This window comes from Coturnix japonica, chromosome 7 (genome assembly GCF_054131305.1).
Source record: "Coturnix japonica strain WE chromosome 7, WE-NBRP24, whole genome shotgun sequence".
Lineage (NCBI taxonomy): Eukaryota > Metazoa > Chordata > Aves > Galliformes > Phasianidae > Coturnix > Coturnix japonica.
In genome coordinates this window covers 6348194-6365698 of record NC_140669.1, presented here as the reverse complement: position 1 = coordinate 6365698, position 17505 = coordinate 6348194, and the positions used below count along the sequence as shown (strand labels likewise).

The following is a 17505-nucleotide window of genomic DNA, read 5'->3' as shown; positions in this document are numbered from 1 at the left end:
ACTGCAATAAAGAAGAAAAAGATGCTCAAGTTCAATGGTAATTGGCTGATTTTCATATAAAGCCTATCCACAATACATTAAACACCAATGTCTTGCTATTTTGCTCTGAGCAACAGTACAATCAAATGTGGTTCAGAAAAAAATCCTTCATGTAGCACTGTTATATTTTTCATTTCCTCTTCTTCCACTTCACCTTCTCCCCATCTTAAACATTCTGTTTCTCTTTATCTCTGAGTAATGGAAGACTAAACTATGGCAGAATAAACAGTGTTTATAACACAGTACTATGATTAAAATTTTTCAGTAATAAAATTGATTTTTCTTTTAATCTTGCATCTGAAGAGGCAGAATTCGCTTATTTTCCCACTACCTGGGATTTTTTTGTAACGTGAAAATCATCAGCACGTTAAATTCACTGGTTTGAAGACAACAAATGCAACAAGACCTGCGGCATGAACAGGAGCCTATTGTACGAAAGCACTTCTGTGAAGTCAGCCAAAGCTAAATCTGGGGTTCAGCTGTAGGTCAGTACACAGCTCTTTGCAGCCCAAGCAAACAATTGAAAAAGAAATAAGCACTATCTGAAAATCTGATATAAAAACTTTATTTAAAACATACTGTTGGTAAATGCAGTTCTTGTTTTCATGGGATCCCACTTTAAGAAGTATCACAATACTGACTGTGTGTTATGTTTTTGTATATTAGTAGCAACAGAATCACAAAACATCACTGACATATTAATTTCCCTGGTCATAAAGAAATCCTGTTTATAAAAAGAGTTACTTTATTCTAAAACTAGAATGAAAAGCGTTGCAGTGAAAAAGTCATAAAAGAACTCATCGAATCAAAAAGCCAGAACCCAAACAAATCCAACCCAGTTCCCATTTCTCTCCCAGGTCTCACTTCCACCACCAGTTGCCTGGAACCACTCAGTTATTGTTCCTATCCTCAATTTTCACTTTTTATTAATGGACTCATCAGCTGGGAGCCATTACAAAAGTCTGTTGTTTGCTTGTTTGTATGTTGCCTTTCACTGCAAAGCGTTTGTGAGGTTATTTCATTCCTGCAGTAACTGTTGCCCAGTTTAAGAAACAATGCTGAGAGCAGATGAACAAAGTGTGGAGGGTCTAATCCAATTCAATGGAATGCACTGGGATTCAGGCAGATATTTTGGGTGATAGACCTTTAACACCAAGGCAGGTGTATTGCAGTAGAATTAACTTCAAGTCAGAAGAGGAGAAAAGCAACAAGGGTTTGTCTTTCTACTTAGAAGAATCCAATAGATTATTTCAGAAAGACAAAAGATTCACAGAATTTATTATTTTTTGTTTTTACTGAATATACCTACAATTCAGCCATTGCATCTTTCACAGATTCTTATCATGACTGCCAATAACAGTAAGTTCAATAAATATTTGCACACCTCCATTAAAGACATGAAAAACCTATGATACGTGGTGTAAGTAGGAATTGAATAGCTCTAATTCTATTCCATGAGAAAATGTGCCCCAAAAAAAGGTTTTTACAAAGCACTACCATCACTTCATAGTAAGGAATTGTTAGAAAATAAATGGATAAAAGCACTTGAATTAAATAAAGTGTAACACACACAGTTAATAAGGTTCAGTGATGAGGCAAGAATACTTTTCTCTTCACTGCACCCATCATCTCATGTTACTATTCATGCCATTACATAGCCCCAGGTTGCTCAAATTCATTTTCACAAGGTAACATTATAACCTTGCAGGTACTTGGAGCAGGCATATAAGACAAAAAGGTTAATTGTGCGTTCTGTCAGGACCACGTGGCATCAGCCATGACCACCACTGGCCTGGTAAATCTTATCTTGGTTTCTCTGATATTTAAGCTGTTTTTGGCTGAATTATGCATATATATTCATTTTCTAGCTCACCTAAAGGATATATTTCAAAATAAAGTATCAGTTTTAGGTTCTTTGCTTATACCTTTATCTTTCCTACTAAAATCCCTAATTTTGGCAGTGCTTAGTGTATTCCTGTAGCTCTCCCATCTCCTAATTAATCAATATATTATTTGCTTTTGTAGTTTAATTGTATTATGAGCCTTGTTCTCCATGCCTACAAGGCACCAATCATGTCAATAATATGTACTTAACAAATTGTATCCCCTGCTGTCAGCAATCAAGACTCAATGATGTTTGTGCACAATATTAAGAAGGTTGAAATGTTCAGAATGCCAGTGAATTCTTATTCTTTTGGCCAAATTCAAGTTAAATGGAGAATGAGAGTTCATCCCTGCTAAGGACAATTTCAGATTTCATTGTTATAGTCACCATGAAACAGATCCCCAGGAGAGCTTGTGTGGCCAAGTGTTGATCGCTGAGGAACAAGGGACATGGCAGAACAGAACTGGAGTTATTGACAGTCACCAGATCTGGTGCACAAACCTATTGCTTACACCAGGGATGGGAACTCAGAAAATGTATTCAAATTAAGCATACTGTGAGAATCAGAAAGGCAGTAGTGAGCTTTGCCATAGCTCTGGAGTTAGAACACATTCAAATGAGCATGGCCAGCGGAAGGTTCCCTCAGTGGTTGCAACACTAAACCAGGAGATGTGAGCAATTTTTGTCCAGAGACTGTACAATTACATGGATCCTCATGGAATGATCTAACATCAGAAAAACTGGGCCCTGAGGGAAAGAGAGGAGACTACTTCCATAAGCCAGTTGGGGCACCCTCCTGAATAACATGAGAAAGCAGATAGGCTCCCTCAGTCCTAGCAGCACACAGACACTCTGCCTTCCAGTTCTGGCCCAAGTGTTGCCATTGTTAAGTAATCAATCAGAAAGGAGGGTCCCATCTGCCATCAATTCTCCCAACCCATTTAAAGATCTATTTGGAACAGTCATGGCACTGGTGTGTGCATGAGCTCTGTGAAGGGATATGGCCTTTCCCACAGCTCAAGCTGGTGTCTCACTTAGCAGGAAGGCTTTATGAATCACCCTCCAGAGGCACCTATTATTTGTGCTTTATAAAGAGAACCTGGATGTCTAATTAAGGCTTGTTTATTCTCTCTGCAGGTAAGTTTTAATTTCCCTTTAAAAAGTTTTGTGGGTTTTTTTTGTTTTGTTGTTGTTGTTGTTTTTTTCCTTTCCATATTATATTCCAACTATATAATAGACTGAAATAGCTCAGAGAAAAAGAGGAACTAATTCACACCTTTGTTCCTTGAAGGCAGTGAACTTTCTTACTTCATTAATTGGAGACTGTTGTATGCACAGGAGCAGCTGGGCAAGGATATTAATATTATCACTCTGCTCCAGTAATTAATAGCAACTCCTCTCATAGCACTGATAAGCTAGGAAACACATTTCATTCCTTGTCCTTTTGTGCTTATGAAACACTAATGGAAGAGAAAAAGGTACAAGACTCAAGCAGTGACCTTGTATCAGGACTGTAACTCCTCTAAACTAACCCAGAATCAGGATGGAGCCATTACAAATCTCCAGCAGTAAATGCTACGGGACGCCCACTAAAATTTTAGAGAGCATGCAGCTCAATGAGGCATTTCAATTTCATCACAACCCTTTATTAATGGCAATTATAGCCTGAAGGATGCTAATACAAGGTACTTACTTCAGAGACTAAGCAAAACACTGTTCAATTTTGAAGACAATCTGTCTTAGTTACCAGTTCCCCTTTCCAAGCACAGATGTATCTCCTGAAATTTTAGTGTCCTTTTCATGTCACTTTTAGAGATAACTAGAAATGGAAAATTAGGAACACCTTTACCTCTCCTGTAGATAGAATAACTTAGATTTTCTGAGTTCATTTCCATAAATTATGTAAATTAGAATTCTTTATTCTACATGGAGTAATGAAACACACATCCACGTGTAGCTTACACAGGTAGAGGAAAAGCCCAAAGAAGACAGACACTGCCCCAGTTGCATATCATTAGTGAGACATGCTTTGACACTGCTGGCTGGAGAAAGATGAATTCAGGTTCATCAACCAGAGAGACTGACTGTATCTTGAAAGCGAGTTATGAGAGCAAAATGCATAAAACTCTATTTGGACCCTGACAGAGCATTTATAGAAAGAAAAACACGTCAGATTCTAGACTTTGAGATCATCAGAAGACAGCATAAGAAATTTGGGAAGTATTTTAAGAAAACTGTCATTGACCCAGGACACATGCAAATCCTGTAATCACAGAAGCATAGCACAGCTTGGGCTGCAAGGGAACACTAGGGGCTGAAAGGTCATCTAGCTCCAGTTTGATGTTCATTAATACAAACAAGGTAATAAAGAAGAGAATTTTGGTTTATGCTTCCAGTGGGCTTTAACTTAACAACACCAAATGAAACGAGGAGTCTAAAACTAAAGACCTCCCAGGAGGGTATTTACAAAAATTTATAATAATTATAAATAGTAGCATAAAATGCCTACTGCCAGCATGCAACTTAAAGGAGATAGATCATAAGTCCTCTGAAAAAAGAAAGGGGGGGTGGGGTGGGGGTGGGGATAAATAACCCTTTCAAGAAGAAAGAACAGGATATTAGCAAAGAGTACACTGAGTGGAAACCCACTGGATTGCCACGTGTTTTCTTGGTATTTGTTTAGCTTGCTATTAGCGATTTCTGCTGTGATTGTCATCACTACTAAATCAATAGGATTTCTAAGGGGAATGAAATGGCCTTTTCCAATAAAAGCAAACAAAAGTTCTCTTTAAAAAACAAAATCAGACAAAAGAATTTGACTTTTTTTTTTTTCACTGTATAGAACCCTCCCATCCCATCCAGTGCCTGCAACCCCATGAAGTGGGTGAAACGGCACAGACAATGGACTAGGACAACACTGAGCAAGTACATGTCACTGGAAGACATCTTTCCCTGCCATCAATATGGCAATCATAAGGGATATCAGAGTGACAAGCTGCTAAGAACATTCAAAGGGCCAACAGGGTTTGAGTAAAATAATTGTCAGTAATTTTAACCACAGCAGCATCTATGTGGAAATTTTAACTAGCTGTAAGGAAAAACCTGCATCATGGAAATACAAAGCTCTGCTGGAATCAGTGAGTAGTTTTTCTCAATAGAATAAAAGTTAAGAATAAGAATAAAATTAAAATATCTGATATTTAGTAAGGATAGGGGCTTACATGCAAAAGGGTAAGAATTCACGTCATTTTTATGCACATGGCAAAGCTTTTGCTTGCTGCCTTTTAACAAAGGTGACAATGAGCAACAAATCAAATGCTAACCATGTATTAACATAACTTACTCCAACATCAGCCTCCACATTCATCCTCAGCTGGAAGACATTTGCTTGCCTCACTTCTGACTTCCTCTCTTCAGCAAGAGCCACAGGGAATGTTACAATCAATATTCACATATATATTCCAATACAAAGACAGGATTCTGAAGGGTCACAAAAAGCTGCTTATGTACATGTTAATGTATGTTGATGTAAGTGCAAAGAGAGCTGAAGAGAGATACTATACAATATGCACTCACTTCTATTCACATGAAATCTAACAGTTTGTCTTCACAGGAGAAAAGTGACAGCCACAATTCAGAGATTTTAGGTTTTGACTTTTGTTGTTACATGCTTTCTTCCTACCTTTACATCTGTCATCAGAAGAGATCTATGTTCCTCGATGGAGGGATTCTCAATCTAAATTAATTATGTATCAGATTCGTAGGACAAAAACATCCTCAAAAAATCTCCTCCGTGAAATGTGAGCAGTACTTGGTTTTTTTTGGTAAGTATCTTGCTTTACTTTTTCTCCAGGTGGAGCTCAGCCATGAGTTTCTTCAGCATCCACTGAGATAAAATATCTTAAACTATACATTAAACAAATTCCATTTTTAACCTCAAACACACCTAATAGCAGGTGCAAGCATCTGCCTGTCTGTGGATAACCTGATGATCCTCTTCCAAATCTCAATATTTGCTTTATACTCTACCAGGCTTCAACTTCATGCTGTAGAATCAACTCTAGATATATTCAACTGTAGACTGTAGAATGTTGTAACAAAAGCTTCTTTAATGCTCTACACTTTATATAATCAATCAACTTTATAGCAGTTACATAAAATGTTTTGAAAAAGTGCTGACAAGTTAGAAGCTGTGAATTATGTCTACAAAAAATTCCAACATACTTTTTCTTTTTGTTCACGTACATATTTCAGCAATTACAATTCATAGGTGGGTATAGGCGAGACAAACCCTCATGCAGCCCTCTATGGACAAAATATGTCAAGTTTTCTTTTGGTTTGTGGGTTTTACCCTTTCAATTAAAATAGTTCTCTAAAAGCATCTCAACTTGCTATGTTTTTCTCAGACTTACAAGTAGAACTCCCGATTAACCTAAAAAAAATTTGTATGACTAACTGCATAAATTTTGAATTCCCCTATGTAGTCTCTCCATTTTTGGAGCTGAACATGAATGGTTTTGTTTCCAGCAGGTTTATGGCCAATGAAGCATCTATCGAGTACAGCACAGCAGTATGAACTCAGAGGGCCAATTTCACACCAGGTGACTTCCAAGAAAGAACAAAAGGTGTTCATGATATTCTAAACACATGAAAATCCATCACTGATAGAATGTGGTTTAACAAATGAGAACCTTTAAGTTAGGCTTAAATTATGATTCACAATGCAGATGAGAAGTGAAATGCAAACTTCATCAATCAAGTACAGAACATTCACAAATTAATTTTAGAATGATGACATCAAAACCTGTCCTGTTTGTAATTCTTTGAGTTGCACAGGTAAGTTCTAGCAAGTCCAGTATGTGAAAGCTTAACACATGAAAGCTCAAACTGAAGAAAACAAGACTACACAGTGATTCCTGTCAGAAACCATTAACTTCAACTGTAAAAAAGCCACTGTTGTGGCTGAAACAATACCCCAGAGTACAGGTCACCAGTTGGGAAGATAGGCTACACATTTATCACAGATTTTTTCTGTTAGGATTTTGCATAGTGGCAAGATATCCAGAAATGCCTATAGACAAATGTTCCCATTTTACTGCTGCTTTATGCCAGGTGGGTGGCATGTACCCACATAAGTAGCCCTGCTAGAGTTGTTGGATGACCATAATAGTCATTTGGAGAATTACTAATTGAGATCAAATGTAATTCCTGGAATTAGAACATATTATACATTTATACTGCAGAGCAAAAGGAAAGAGCATTCCAGGTGCAAAGAGTCTGTAGTCTGAACAAACCTCTCACCAACTCACCCCAACTATATTTACATAGGATAAAATTGCAGATAAGATCTTGACAATTTCCCAAATCCACAGATACAATCTCTAATATTTTTAATTATTATTTGTAATTAATAGCACCTCAGGCAGTATCATGAAAAGAGGCTGCAAAAACTATTTTCTCTCAAACAAGCAGAAAACAGACTCCGATGGTGTCACTAGGAAACACAAAGACCCTCTGAAAGGCAGATGTGTCTTCAACTGGCTAAGATAACCAAAAAGAGATTTCATCCTAGTGCAAGGTTCATTACAATCAGGCTGATCAACACTGAACAAGCAGTCTACAAAAAGCAAGATTGGCTAAAAATTAATTACGCTCAGCAAGAAGAATTTGATTTATCCAGATTAGTTACTAAAACACTTGCAGGGGGTAGATATAATCTTTCCTTAGAAAAGAAATGAACATATGATTTCAAATCTCATGTTCTGAACATATAATCAATACTCTAATTACTAAAATTTCTACAATACATTTCCTTAAAATAGTACCAGCCCATTTTAGTAAGATACCTGAAAGATGAGCAGACAATTATGAAAGCCTACATCTATACATCTACTCAAGCAGGATGGGTGTGACAAATATCACTATATAAACAGATGTTAACCAGTACCTTATTAGGAGTCATATGCCACCAATGGGAACAGACTTAGCAAGGTTGCAATTTATAAACGAGGAGGCTCATACCTAATGGGCACAATGATATACAATCAAAAGTGCCCACAAAAAGTCTTGAAAGACGTTCAAGATGCTATTTTTACAATACCAATATGAAATCACAACTAATTCGATTACTAAATTGAAAAACCACAATTCACTGCTTTCAGTTCTTGCGTCTTTTTGAAATGCCGCCACTACTGTTCCTTTCATGAGGCATCTGCCCAAAAGACACCAGGTGAGCCAGAAAAGGAGAACGATAATGATGCTTTCCTCATCTGATCTGGACGATAATTTCAATTTATTTTGAACTTTAAGACTACCATTGTACAAAGGTTGGAGAATTAGTTGCTGATGCTTGAAAAATAAAAGACAAAAATTACAAACTGGCCAATTTTCCACTTCTTCAAAGACTGCACAGTACTGCAACAAAAATCTTATCATTCACCAAGAAAATCTCCCATATCATTTACCAAGCTGGGTGATAATTGATCCTAGACACCAAGAGTTCTGCTTGGTATCCAAACTTAAAACTTCTGAGACTTAATGGCAAAGAAACAATACTCAATTTTTACTTTATACACTTGTGATGATTAAACTAACATCAGCCCACAGAAGAAAAAAAAAAAACAAACAAAAAAACAGAGAAAGAAAGAAAAGATGTCTAGTATTGGATTGGTGGGTGTTTTTTTTAAAGACTCTTTACAAAAACAGTCTTTGATCATGTTTCTAATTACCAACTCCTAAAAGAGCAACATAGAGAAAAGGTATCTATAGAACGTACATGTTTAAGAGTGAAAAAAAAACAAAGAATTAGAAATAGGGTGGATGCTCAAAGTCAACTGAAAATTTGTCTGCACAGAAGGCAATACTTCTACTGACCCAAAGAGACACAGATGACACTGAGCTGGTCTATGTGCAGTCAGTTCTCTAAAGCCATGGTTGTGACAGCTCATAGAAGAACAGGAATTTTTAAAATCAAACAAATAATGGAGAGGCAGAAGAAGACAGAAAAGGTCTAAAACCTGGAAATTCATTTCTAAGCCAAAAACATCATCACAAGTCCTAAATGAGATTACGGGTGCCTTCTAAATGTTTTTGCTGCAGTGGAACAAGCTTCTGTTACATCTATGAAACTACTACAAATATAATAAAAGTATCTAAACCATGGGTGAATAACCTCTAAATCTGTGGCTTGCTTAAATCACACTGCTGCACACTAGTTATACATTTCCAATAGCATGAGAAATGATGAGACTTCACATAAAACACTGAAACTGTTCTTCAGACCAGCATTTACAGCACTGTAAAAGGACAGTGCTCCTCTTCTTAAGACCTCTTCAAATTGACTGCACACAAGTGCAAACTCTTAACTCTTAGTAAATAATCAACTTTATGCATTTCATTGTACCATTCACCTTCAATTCTTTCAGACTTAACACAATCAATACAAAAAGTTTCTCCAGAAAAATGCAGTACCTGCAAACAGCCTCTCTTAGCATGAAATTAAAGTCAGGCTCCTGTGAATAGGCTCTCCCAGGGACACTCCTCTTGTGCATGTTCCGGGACATTGCCAGCTCCTTTCTCTGACTTGGACAAACGACTCCTCACAAAGGGCTACTCAGGAACTGAGCTGCTCTTTAAGAAAGCATTAACATGGCCCCACACTGGGCAGTCAGAGACTCTTCTGCATGAAGCCTTCATTACTCATACATTTCAGGACTGTTGCATAGCACACAGGACATCAAAACTAATCATTCTGTCTGGTCCTCTGTTCCAAAGTCTGCAGAGCTGCTGTTTTCACTTGCTACTGGGGAAAACAGGCTTTTTTTTTTCTCCCCCACATGCTTGCTAGTGTCTGACCTACATCATGAAGAAGAATGAATCTTCCACTAATCCACATCCTAATAGCCAGACTTTCTTAAACCCTAAACAGGAAAGCCAGGCATGTGACAAGAAGAGCTATTCCTGCCCCCACCTTTTGTTTAATATTCCTACTCTTCAACTTTCTTTCATATCCTCTTGTTCTCTGCAAAATGATTTCAGAGTGAATTAATAACATTTATAATAATCTACTGTGTTCAAAAATTACAAAGATACGATCCGCGGGAACTCCAATTATCAGAAAGCTAGGTATCTCAGTTGTAGTTTTTAATACAATAAACCTTTTAAATCAGCTTTAACAGAACTCAATCAGAATGTACTTAGTGTAAGTAATATTCTGTACTGGACCTGCAACTTGGCTATCGGAATATACTCGTCTACAGTGAATCAAACTATGAAATGCAAAATTATACAGGGGATTTTTATTCCTTCCCAATATTTTATTCTTAAACAGCTTTGGGAGCTTACAGACACACAGCACCGGGTACCGGGAGCTTTCATGTTCTGAATTAGGGAGAGCACTGCCCTCACTGAACATTTCATCCCATTAGGCAGGCACCTTTAGTAATGTGTATCAGTTATATTTCAATCTAAGGTTCCCAATGCCACCTACAGAAAATAAAAACAACACAACAACAACAGAAATACAGATTTAAAGTTCTTTGTAGCACATGGGCTGCTAGTCCATGCAGTTTGGAACTTCAGATAGGAAAACAGCTTTGTGACATCCAACTATACTGTTCTTCGCCATTTACTCAATTTTTCAGGCATACTTCTGATCTTTTTAGTTTTTTCTTTTTAATTAATTCAATGCTGCTTACCAGCCTTGATCAACTATTACCTCACAGTGCTTTTCAGGTAAGCTTTCAATGCCTGATAAAGAAGTCGATCCTACTGCACACCTCATGAAGCTCAACATGGAGGCAAGACCTGAATCTTCAGTCTCAGACATTTACTGAATAAACAAAGATTCACATTCCAAGACACCAAGAATTCTGCAGAGAAGTCTCACATTGAAAACTATGATTTGTGTTTACCAAGATCTTTTTCCAGTATTTAAATATCTCCCATTCTACTTCTTGGAGCCATGCATAATTTCACAGCAATGTCAGTAAATAGTTCAGAATTTCTTTCCTTGCTTAACTGTAAAGCACCACTATTTTCATTTAGGAATCAACAATGGAAAAAAATCTTTCGAGGTCTTGAGTCAGTTTTATAATCTTTTTGTAAAGCAAACAGATTTAGATACCGGAAAACAAAGAGCAAATGACACATTTATAGAAGTGCTCTTTCACAAAAAACATGAAGTTTCAAGCTAAGTGCAAACTGAATTATTAGCAAGAGGTAATATTGTTTATTAGACTTGTATCAGCTTCTTTACAAATCTTCTCTACTTCCATAGCCCAGGAAGGCAAAGATGCAGTTACCTACTACCAGATAATACTTCTTCCATTTTTAAATTAATGTATTTTTCAAATGTAGATTTTAAATTTCTTAAAGTGTGATTATTTTTCCTCTAAAGCACTGCTTATCTTCCCAGCATAATTTGCTGAATGTTATTTCTGCAAGAAATGCGTGCTCTTCATCAAAACCATTGCGACAGCTCAAATAACTGAGCTAACTCTAAATGAACTGGCTCGGGTCCTGACCAACAGCACTACATCAGGGAGCTTGGTGCAGGGCAATCAGCACAACATTCATCTGAGGAACAGGCAGGCTTCAGATACACTGCTAAACACATAACTTCTGTGGCTATGATACTGACTGCCAGCTCAGGTACCTGCATGCAAGCTACCACCCTAATTTGGGCTTATCTCTAAATATTCTGGAGGGAGGACGAGTGCTATTTCACTTTTTAATTTATATGTGTAGCTTTACAGCTTATTAGTTAACTGTAAAAGCAATTTTTTTCTTGGGAAATCATAAAACAGCAGGTAAATTGAGCCTGCTCTCAGAAAGCATTATTGAACAAGAAAGTAAGCACAACACCTATTGACCTGGAGATTTTTTTGAGAAGTGTTAATACAAATAATTAAGAAATAAGAGATATAGAATATGATGTGCATTTTATTTAACCCCAATGCATTTATAAAATTGAGAGCAATATCATTTATAGAAAAATCAGCAGTGTCACTACTAGCACAACCACTGGCTAGCACTTTAAAACTGTTTAATTAACATCAATACTGCAGACATGTTTAGGTTGGAACTACAAAAAATATATGAAGGCTAAAGAAGATGCTTGAAATAAAATATATTATCGTTTACTATATTTATGGGATCACAAAATCACTGTCCCACTTCAACTGAAGCAAGACGGAATGCAATCACATCCTTGCAAGAATTAGTAAAACAGTCCTAATCCTTCATCTTCTAAATCCAGCCCTACCTCTCAGGCTTCATATTGTTTAATCTGAAGAACAGAGGTCTGTCATCTAGATCTCTGAATTCCACAATGATCAACCCTTTGAAATGAGAACACGTGGCACAAACAAGATTCAAAGTGATTAAGATTCCACATCTGACTCCAACAGTATTTTTAACTAAAAATGTGCCTAACCATTTTAGATATGCTAAACAGCAGCAAATGCACAGCAAATGTCAAAGTCTCTCCTGGGTGCATGAATAACAATACTGGCCATCCAGAAACTCAACTGTGTGTTTTAAGCAAACAAGTGAGAGAAGGATGCCAGGAAAGGGTTCAGGAGTGGAGGAAGACAAGACACAGCTCGGGAAAGGAAGATGATGGGGCAGTGTGAACACCAGGAGAGCTGGGAACATTGTCTGCGCTTCCACTCCCAGGAAAGGTGCTGCTGAAGGAAATCTGGGTGTTTGCCCCCAAATAACAAACCTAAGGAAGCCCATGGGCTGTTGTTTCCCGACAATATTCCTCAACAGGAAGAAAAGCACTTGTCACTGTTACAATAACATACTTAAAGGAAGATTTTGCAAGCACTGCAAGTTTAAGACCGTATAAGACTGTGTAAGGCACTGCTAGGGCCCATCTGAAATACATGCACATACATCCTATCTTCAAGAAAATTATTTGTTTTGGTTACAGATGAAGACAAAGGAAAGAGGATAAAAAAGCTAGCTCTGAGAGTTTGGCAAAACTGAGCTTCAGTTTTTTAGTCTGCGTAGTTACAAAATGAAGCTGATAGCTGGACCAACGTGCACAAATCAGGCAGAGGTATGTCCCACACATCAGAGCAATCAGTACAGAACAGTCTTGTCACAGCAACAGTCAGACAGCACAATCGCACTGCAGCGGTTGCCATCAGATTGCAGAGGGATTATGAGCCATGATTGCTTCTGATGAAGTGGGGGATGAAGCCTCTTGGCCCCATTTTAGACCCTGAAATTCATGGGCATTAAATATCCGTCAAAGTAGAGCAATTCTGAAAGCCGTAAGGTTGAGCTGAATTAGCTGACTATACTATGAACTACAAATTATTCTCCATCGTATTGTTTTGTATTTGAAATTACATCAATGCCATATTAAAATGCAGGATTACTGTAAATAAAGACTCAATGTATTTAGAATGTATTAAGTGTATTAAAACTTTATTTATTTTATTTAAGACATCAACGTTTTAATTACTCAGTATCCTTCACAGATTGGAAGGCTGGGTTCTGAAGAGCCTTAACAAAAGGAAGCTGAGTTTTTCTCATTAAGATTTTGCCAGTCTCAGTACTGCTCCAGTAGCATGTGCCAACCTAATGATAAAAGGTTGTTTCACATTTTTATATACTGGTGATGGCAATGATTCAGAAAGAATCTCGCTACTTAATTCAACAGGATTGGGAAACCTCTTACAACAACCTCAATCACATTTCTCATCCTGCCAGCACTGCAATGGATCATGGCACATGTGTTTCACATTGCTGTTGTCAGTATAACTGCCCTACTACAAGCACAATGATTAAGAAAACACACACAGCACTGCAAGAACCACTAAATATGTCACAAATTATGCAACAGAGAGGTCACAATGAAATGTGAGCAAGTCCGGGATGCCCATTATTTTGCAATAGTATGAATTTCAACAATTCAGTACAACACTACGAAAGTTGAACATAACCCAGAATATTTCAAGTAGTTTTACAACAAAACCCACTGCGGTATCAAACTAGTGGAACCAGTGCCCTATTTTATTTTCCTCTAACATTTTCTTCAGCAAAACCAAATCAAAACGACCTCTGAGAAACTCAAGTATTTTTTTTTAAATAAAGTATCCCTCACTGTTCCTCTAATGGGTCCTACAATAAATTCACACTGATATAACATATTCTCCCACTAACCACTACATAATGTTAAGACAGAATGAGCTCTTTTCTCGAGGAATTGAGATTAAAATGTAAGAACGGAATTCCAAAGACACTTGTCTTGTATTAACAATTGGGTTGATTCTTCATGTATTTTCTCTGCAATCTGAGAACACGCCTAGTGGCAGCAGCAATGTACAGTACTTAAGTAGATTACAAAACATTTCACCTTGTAGCAGAATTCATATTCTGAGTTTTGCTCGCATTCATCAAGCCAAAGGGAGGGATTTCATCGTACACCATATTTGACACAAATTTATTTTCAAATACCATAATTCTGAGTGTAACGTTGAAGACAGTCAGCTCTCTGGGTTTTAATCCACTAAATACATTGTTCTGCCTTACCTAATTTTCAGACAATAGAAGAAGAGTCAGAGTTTTCTGGTTTCTCCTTTAGTTTTAGTTATTCCAACAGCAGGGAAAATACACAAAGATTTATTGTTATTTGCTCATTATCTATACACGATCAGCACACAATTAGCTTCCTAATGTTTAGTAGGTACAAGTTGGAAATAATCTGTCAACTTAAGACAAACAGAACACTGCTACCATCAACTCAGTGCCACTGAAAAGGTGTTAGGATGATGGATGAAACCCACAGCAAAAGAGAGAAAAAGGTTACCTTTCGATCAGGTGAGATGGTATATCAACCCCTGCCACATTCATTTAATTAATAGACTCTGCAGCTTGCAAACACTGATAAGGGCACTACAACTTAATGATCTAATCTGTACTCCCGGAGAATAGAAACTCAGCTCATGACAGACAGTTTCTTTGGATATCCAATGCAGACTCAATGTATGGCAAGACGTATTTTCTCCGCTAAGCCTGAAATGCACTGGTAGGAAAAAATGAAAAATTAAATCCCACAAACACAGAAGAAAAGGGAGGATTAAAAAAGCCTGCAGAAAAAGGAATGTCAAGTTCTAAAGTGCAGCCCAAGATCATGTTCCAAAACTAGAGACTGCAGAGATCTGTGCTGTGTGGCAGCTTTAAGCCTTACAGTCTGACATCTCTCCCTAACCACTTTTCTCATGACAAACCCAACTGTCCATCAGCATGCCACTTCTTCCTTGCTGTCTGAAATGGTATTGAAAACCATGTAGAGCAAAATACCTTATCTTAAAGAAAGCAACTGAACCAGGATGCAGTCATTATGAAACAGAATGATAGAAAAAAAGTTTCCTCCAATGTATAAGTAAATGAAGATCGCGTATCAATGATCTAAAACACTTTGTATTCTTATGTGAGTGATAGCAGACAAAATTTGTATCTTCTCTGCATCCTTTTGCAGGATATTCTTAGTTACCTGATTGCCACAAGAGGAGCTCGTTGTTTTATGCAGCACCATACTCCATTGACATGCCTCAGACAGTACTTGCAGAACAACCATTAGTTATTATATTACACACAGGGAGGATAATGGATGCTTTCTGAAACATATATTTAACTGATGCCATTAAACACACAATTGTGCTGAAGGGTAGCACTGCCCAATCTGTAAAACTTGAGATTATGAGATATGCACCATGAATAGAATTAAAACCACGTTACACTTAGAAAATCATTCATATCAATCAATCTACATCTTCTTACAGTATCTGCAAACTGAAGCATACATTATGACTAAAGATAATGACGTTAGGATTTTTGGCAATGCTTTACAATAAAAGCTATCTGTAATAGTAGACAGTAATTACAACTCAATGGAAGCAGAATCTCTATGGAATTAGGTATTATAACCGTATTAGTCATATAGCATGATTAATAACACTGCAAAAAAATCCTAAGTACTTTAGCAATAAACCCCTAATGGGCAAAGCCCATAGATCCTTCCCAGGTTCCACCCTGCCATAAACCAGATCCAGCCAACTCTCATTTCGCATTTCCAGTGCAGCCATCTCCTGCAGTTCACATGGATCTGGAATACCAACATTTCTTACTTATTTGAATAGCTTGAACTATGCCATATGATTTAAAACTGCATAGTTTATGCTCTAATGCCTTCTTCATCCTTAAGAAGAGAAATGTCCCTTCCCTTATGCTAGACCTGGATCCAAATTCAGTGAAAATCCCAAGACTTTTCTGAAATAGGACTGAAAAAAAGACCTCAGAGCCAGAGCTGTCCTTACCGATACTGATGGATTTAAAACAATCTTGTTGTTTCAGTCACAATTTCCTCTAAGTGAAGTTCCATAACCACTTTTAAGAAAATGAATAATCTGCGTCCATGAAGCTGAAACGTTGGGTAGAAAACCCTGAGGGTACATCTGTAAAGTATTTAGTAAAATGCAGTACCAGACTAAGAGATGAGCCACCAGTAGAACCAGGTTTATAAGCCTATACAAGGAAAGGAAACCATCGTGTTCTTCACTCTTTGCCATACACTGAATAGCAAAACTATGAAACACAGATTTGGTGACTAATAGCTATTCATAATAATAATCACGTCTGAAATCTGCTCACAGGGGAAAACACAAACTCAAAACATTCTGATGAAGAAAGAAAAAGATTATAACTAAATTTTTAAGTTGCCCTGTCCAATTTTGAGTCCTGACAACAAATGAACTGCTGCTTGGACTATTACATTAAAACAATACTGTGAAATAATTACAAGTTCAAAGATAAAATTAAAATTACCATAATAATTCTCCTGTGAAACAATCCAATCTATGCAGGCTACAAATTGTTGCTAGGTTGGAAAACTATATTATCACCACAAGTCAGGCAGAAAAATTATTCTATTTCCATTAGTTTGTACAGCTACTTAAGAGGTTATGCAGAGCAAGATGATAAACTGATTACATTTACAGATTATGTGTTGGTTGCATTTAGAGAGCAGCTCCACACTTGCACACCAGCATTAGGAGCCAGCTGTGCGAACTGTGAGTAAAGGTTGCCTGATAGTTTCTCACTGACTAGAGCAACTGTCCCACACTCTATGATCCATAAGGCCAAATAAAACATGTAAAGTCAAGTCGAGCACATCTCTGTGCAGATTTCCCTATTATATTATCCATGAAGAAAGCCCTTTAATCCTCTGGGCCTTGCACACATGCGAACAGCAGACAACTCTGTTTGGAGACCTTGAGAAAAGAAAGGATTCACTCAGTGTTCTGCACTGACAGGTACAATTTGGGATTTCATCTTCCAACCTCCTGTATCACAAATCTGTACACCCACAGTATTTAAGGCAACAAACTCCTCAGACATACTTGAACTATTTCTTTCCTCCTGACTTCAATGAGAGCAGAATGCACACCAGTACCTTAGAAGAGCTGAGAGTGTTTCTGGGTCAGTTTTATATCTGCTTGCACTTAGAAAGGAGGTGTAAGCTTCTCCTTTTTAGTCTACTCCAAGATTTGTCTAGGTAAAATTTG

At 37.3% G+C, this 17505-nt stretch overlaps 1 protein-coding gene across 8 annotated transcripts in view; it reads right to left on the bottom strand.

Annotated features, from left to right (window-relative positions):
• Positions 1-17505, bottom strand: part of NCKAP5 (NCK associated protein 5) — a 337810-nt gene that overhangs the window by 141642 nt on the left and 178663 nt on the right. Inside the window, exon 1 of one of the 8 annotated variants that reach the window (XM_085552168.1) lies at positions 9395-9629. The exons of the other annotated variants lie outside the window; for them this stretch is intronic. Within the exon in view, the coding sequence (XP_085408294.1) occupies positions 9395-9486 (92 nt within the window). The 5' untranslated portion in view covers positions 9487-9629. Of the gene's footprint in view, positions 1-9394; positions 9630-17505 lie in introns of those variants that run through there. 8 annotated transcript variants of the gene reach the window in all.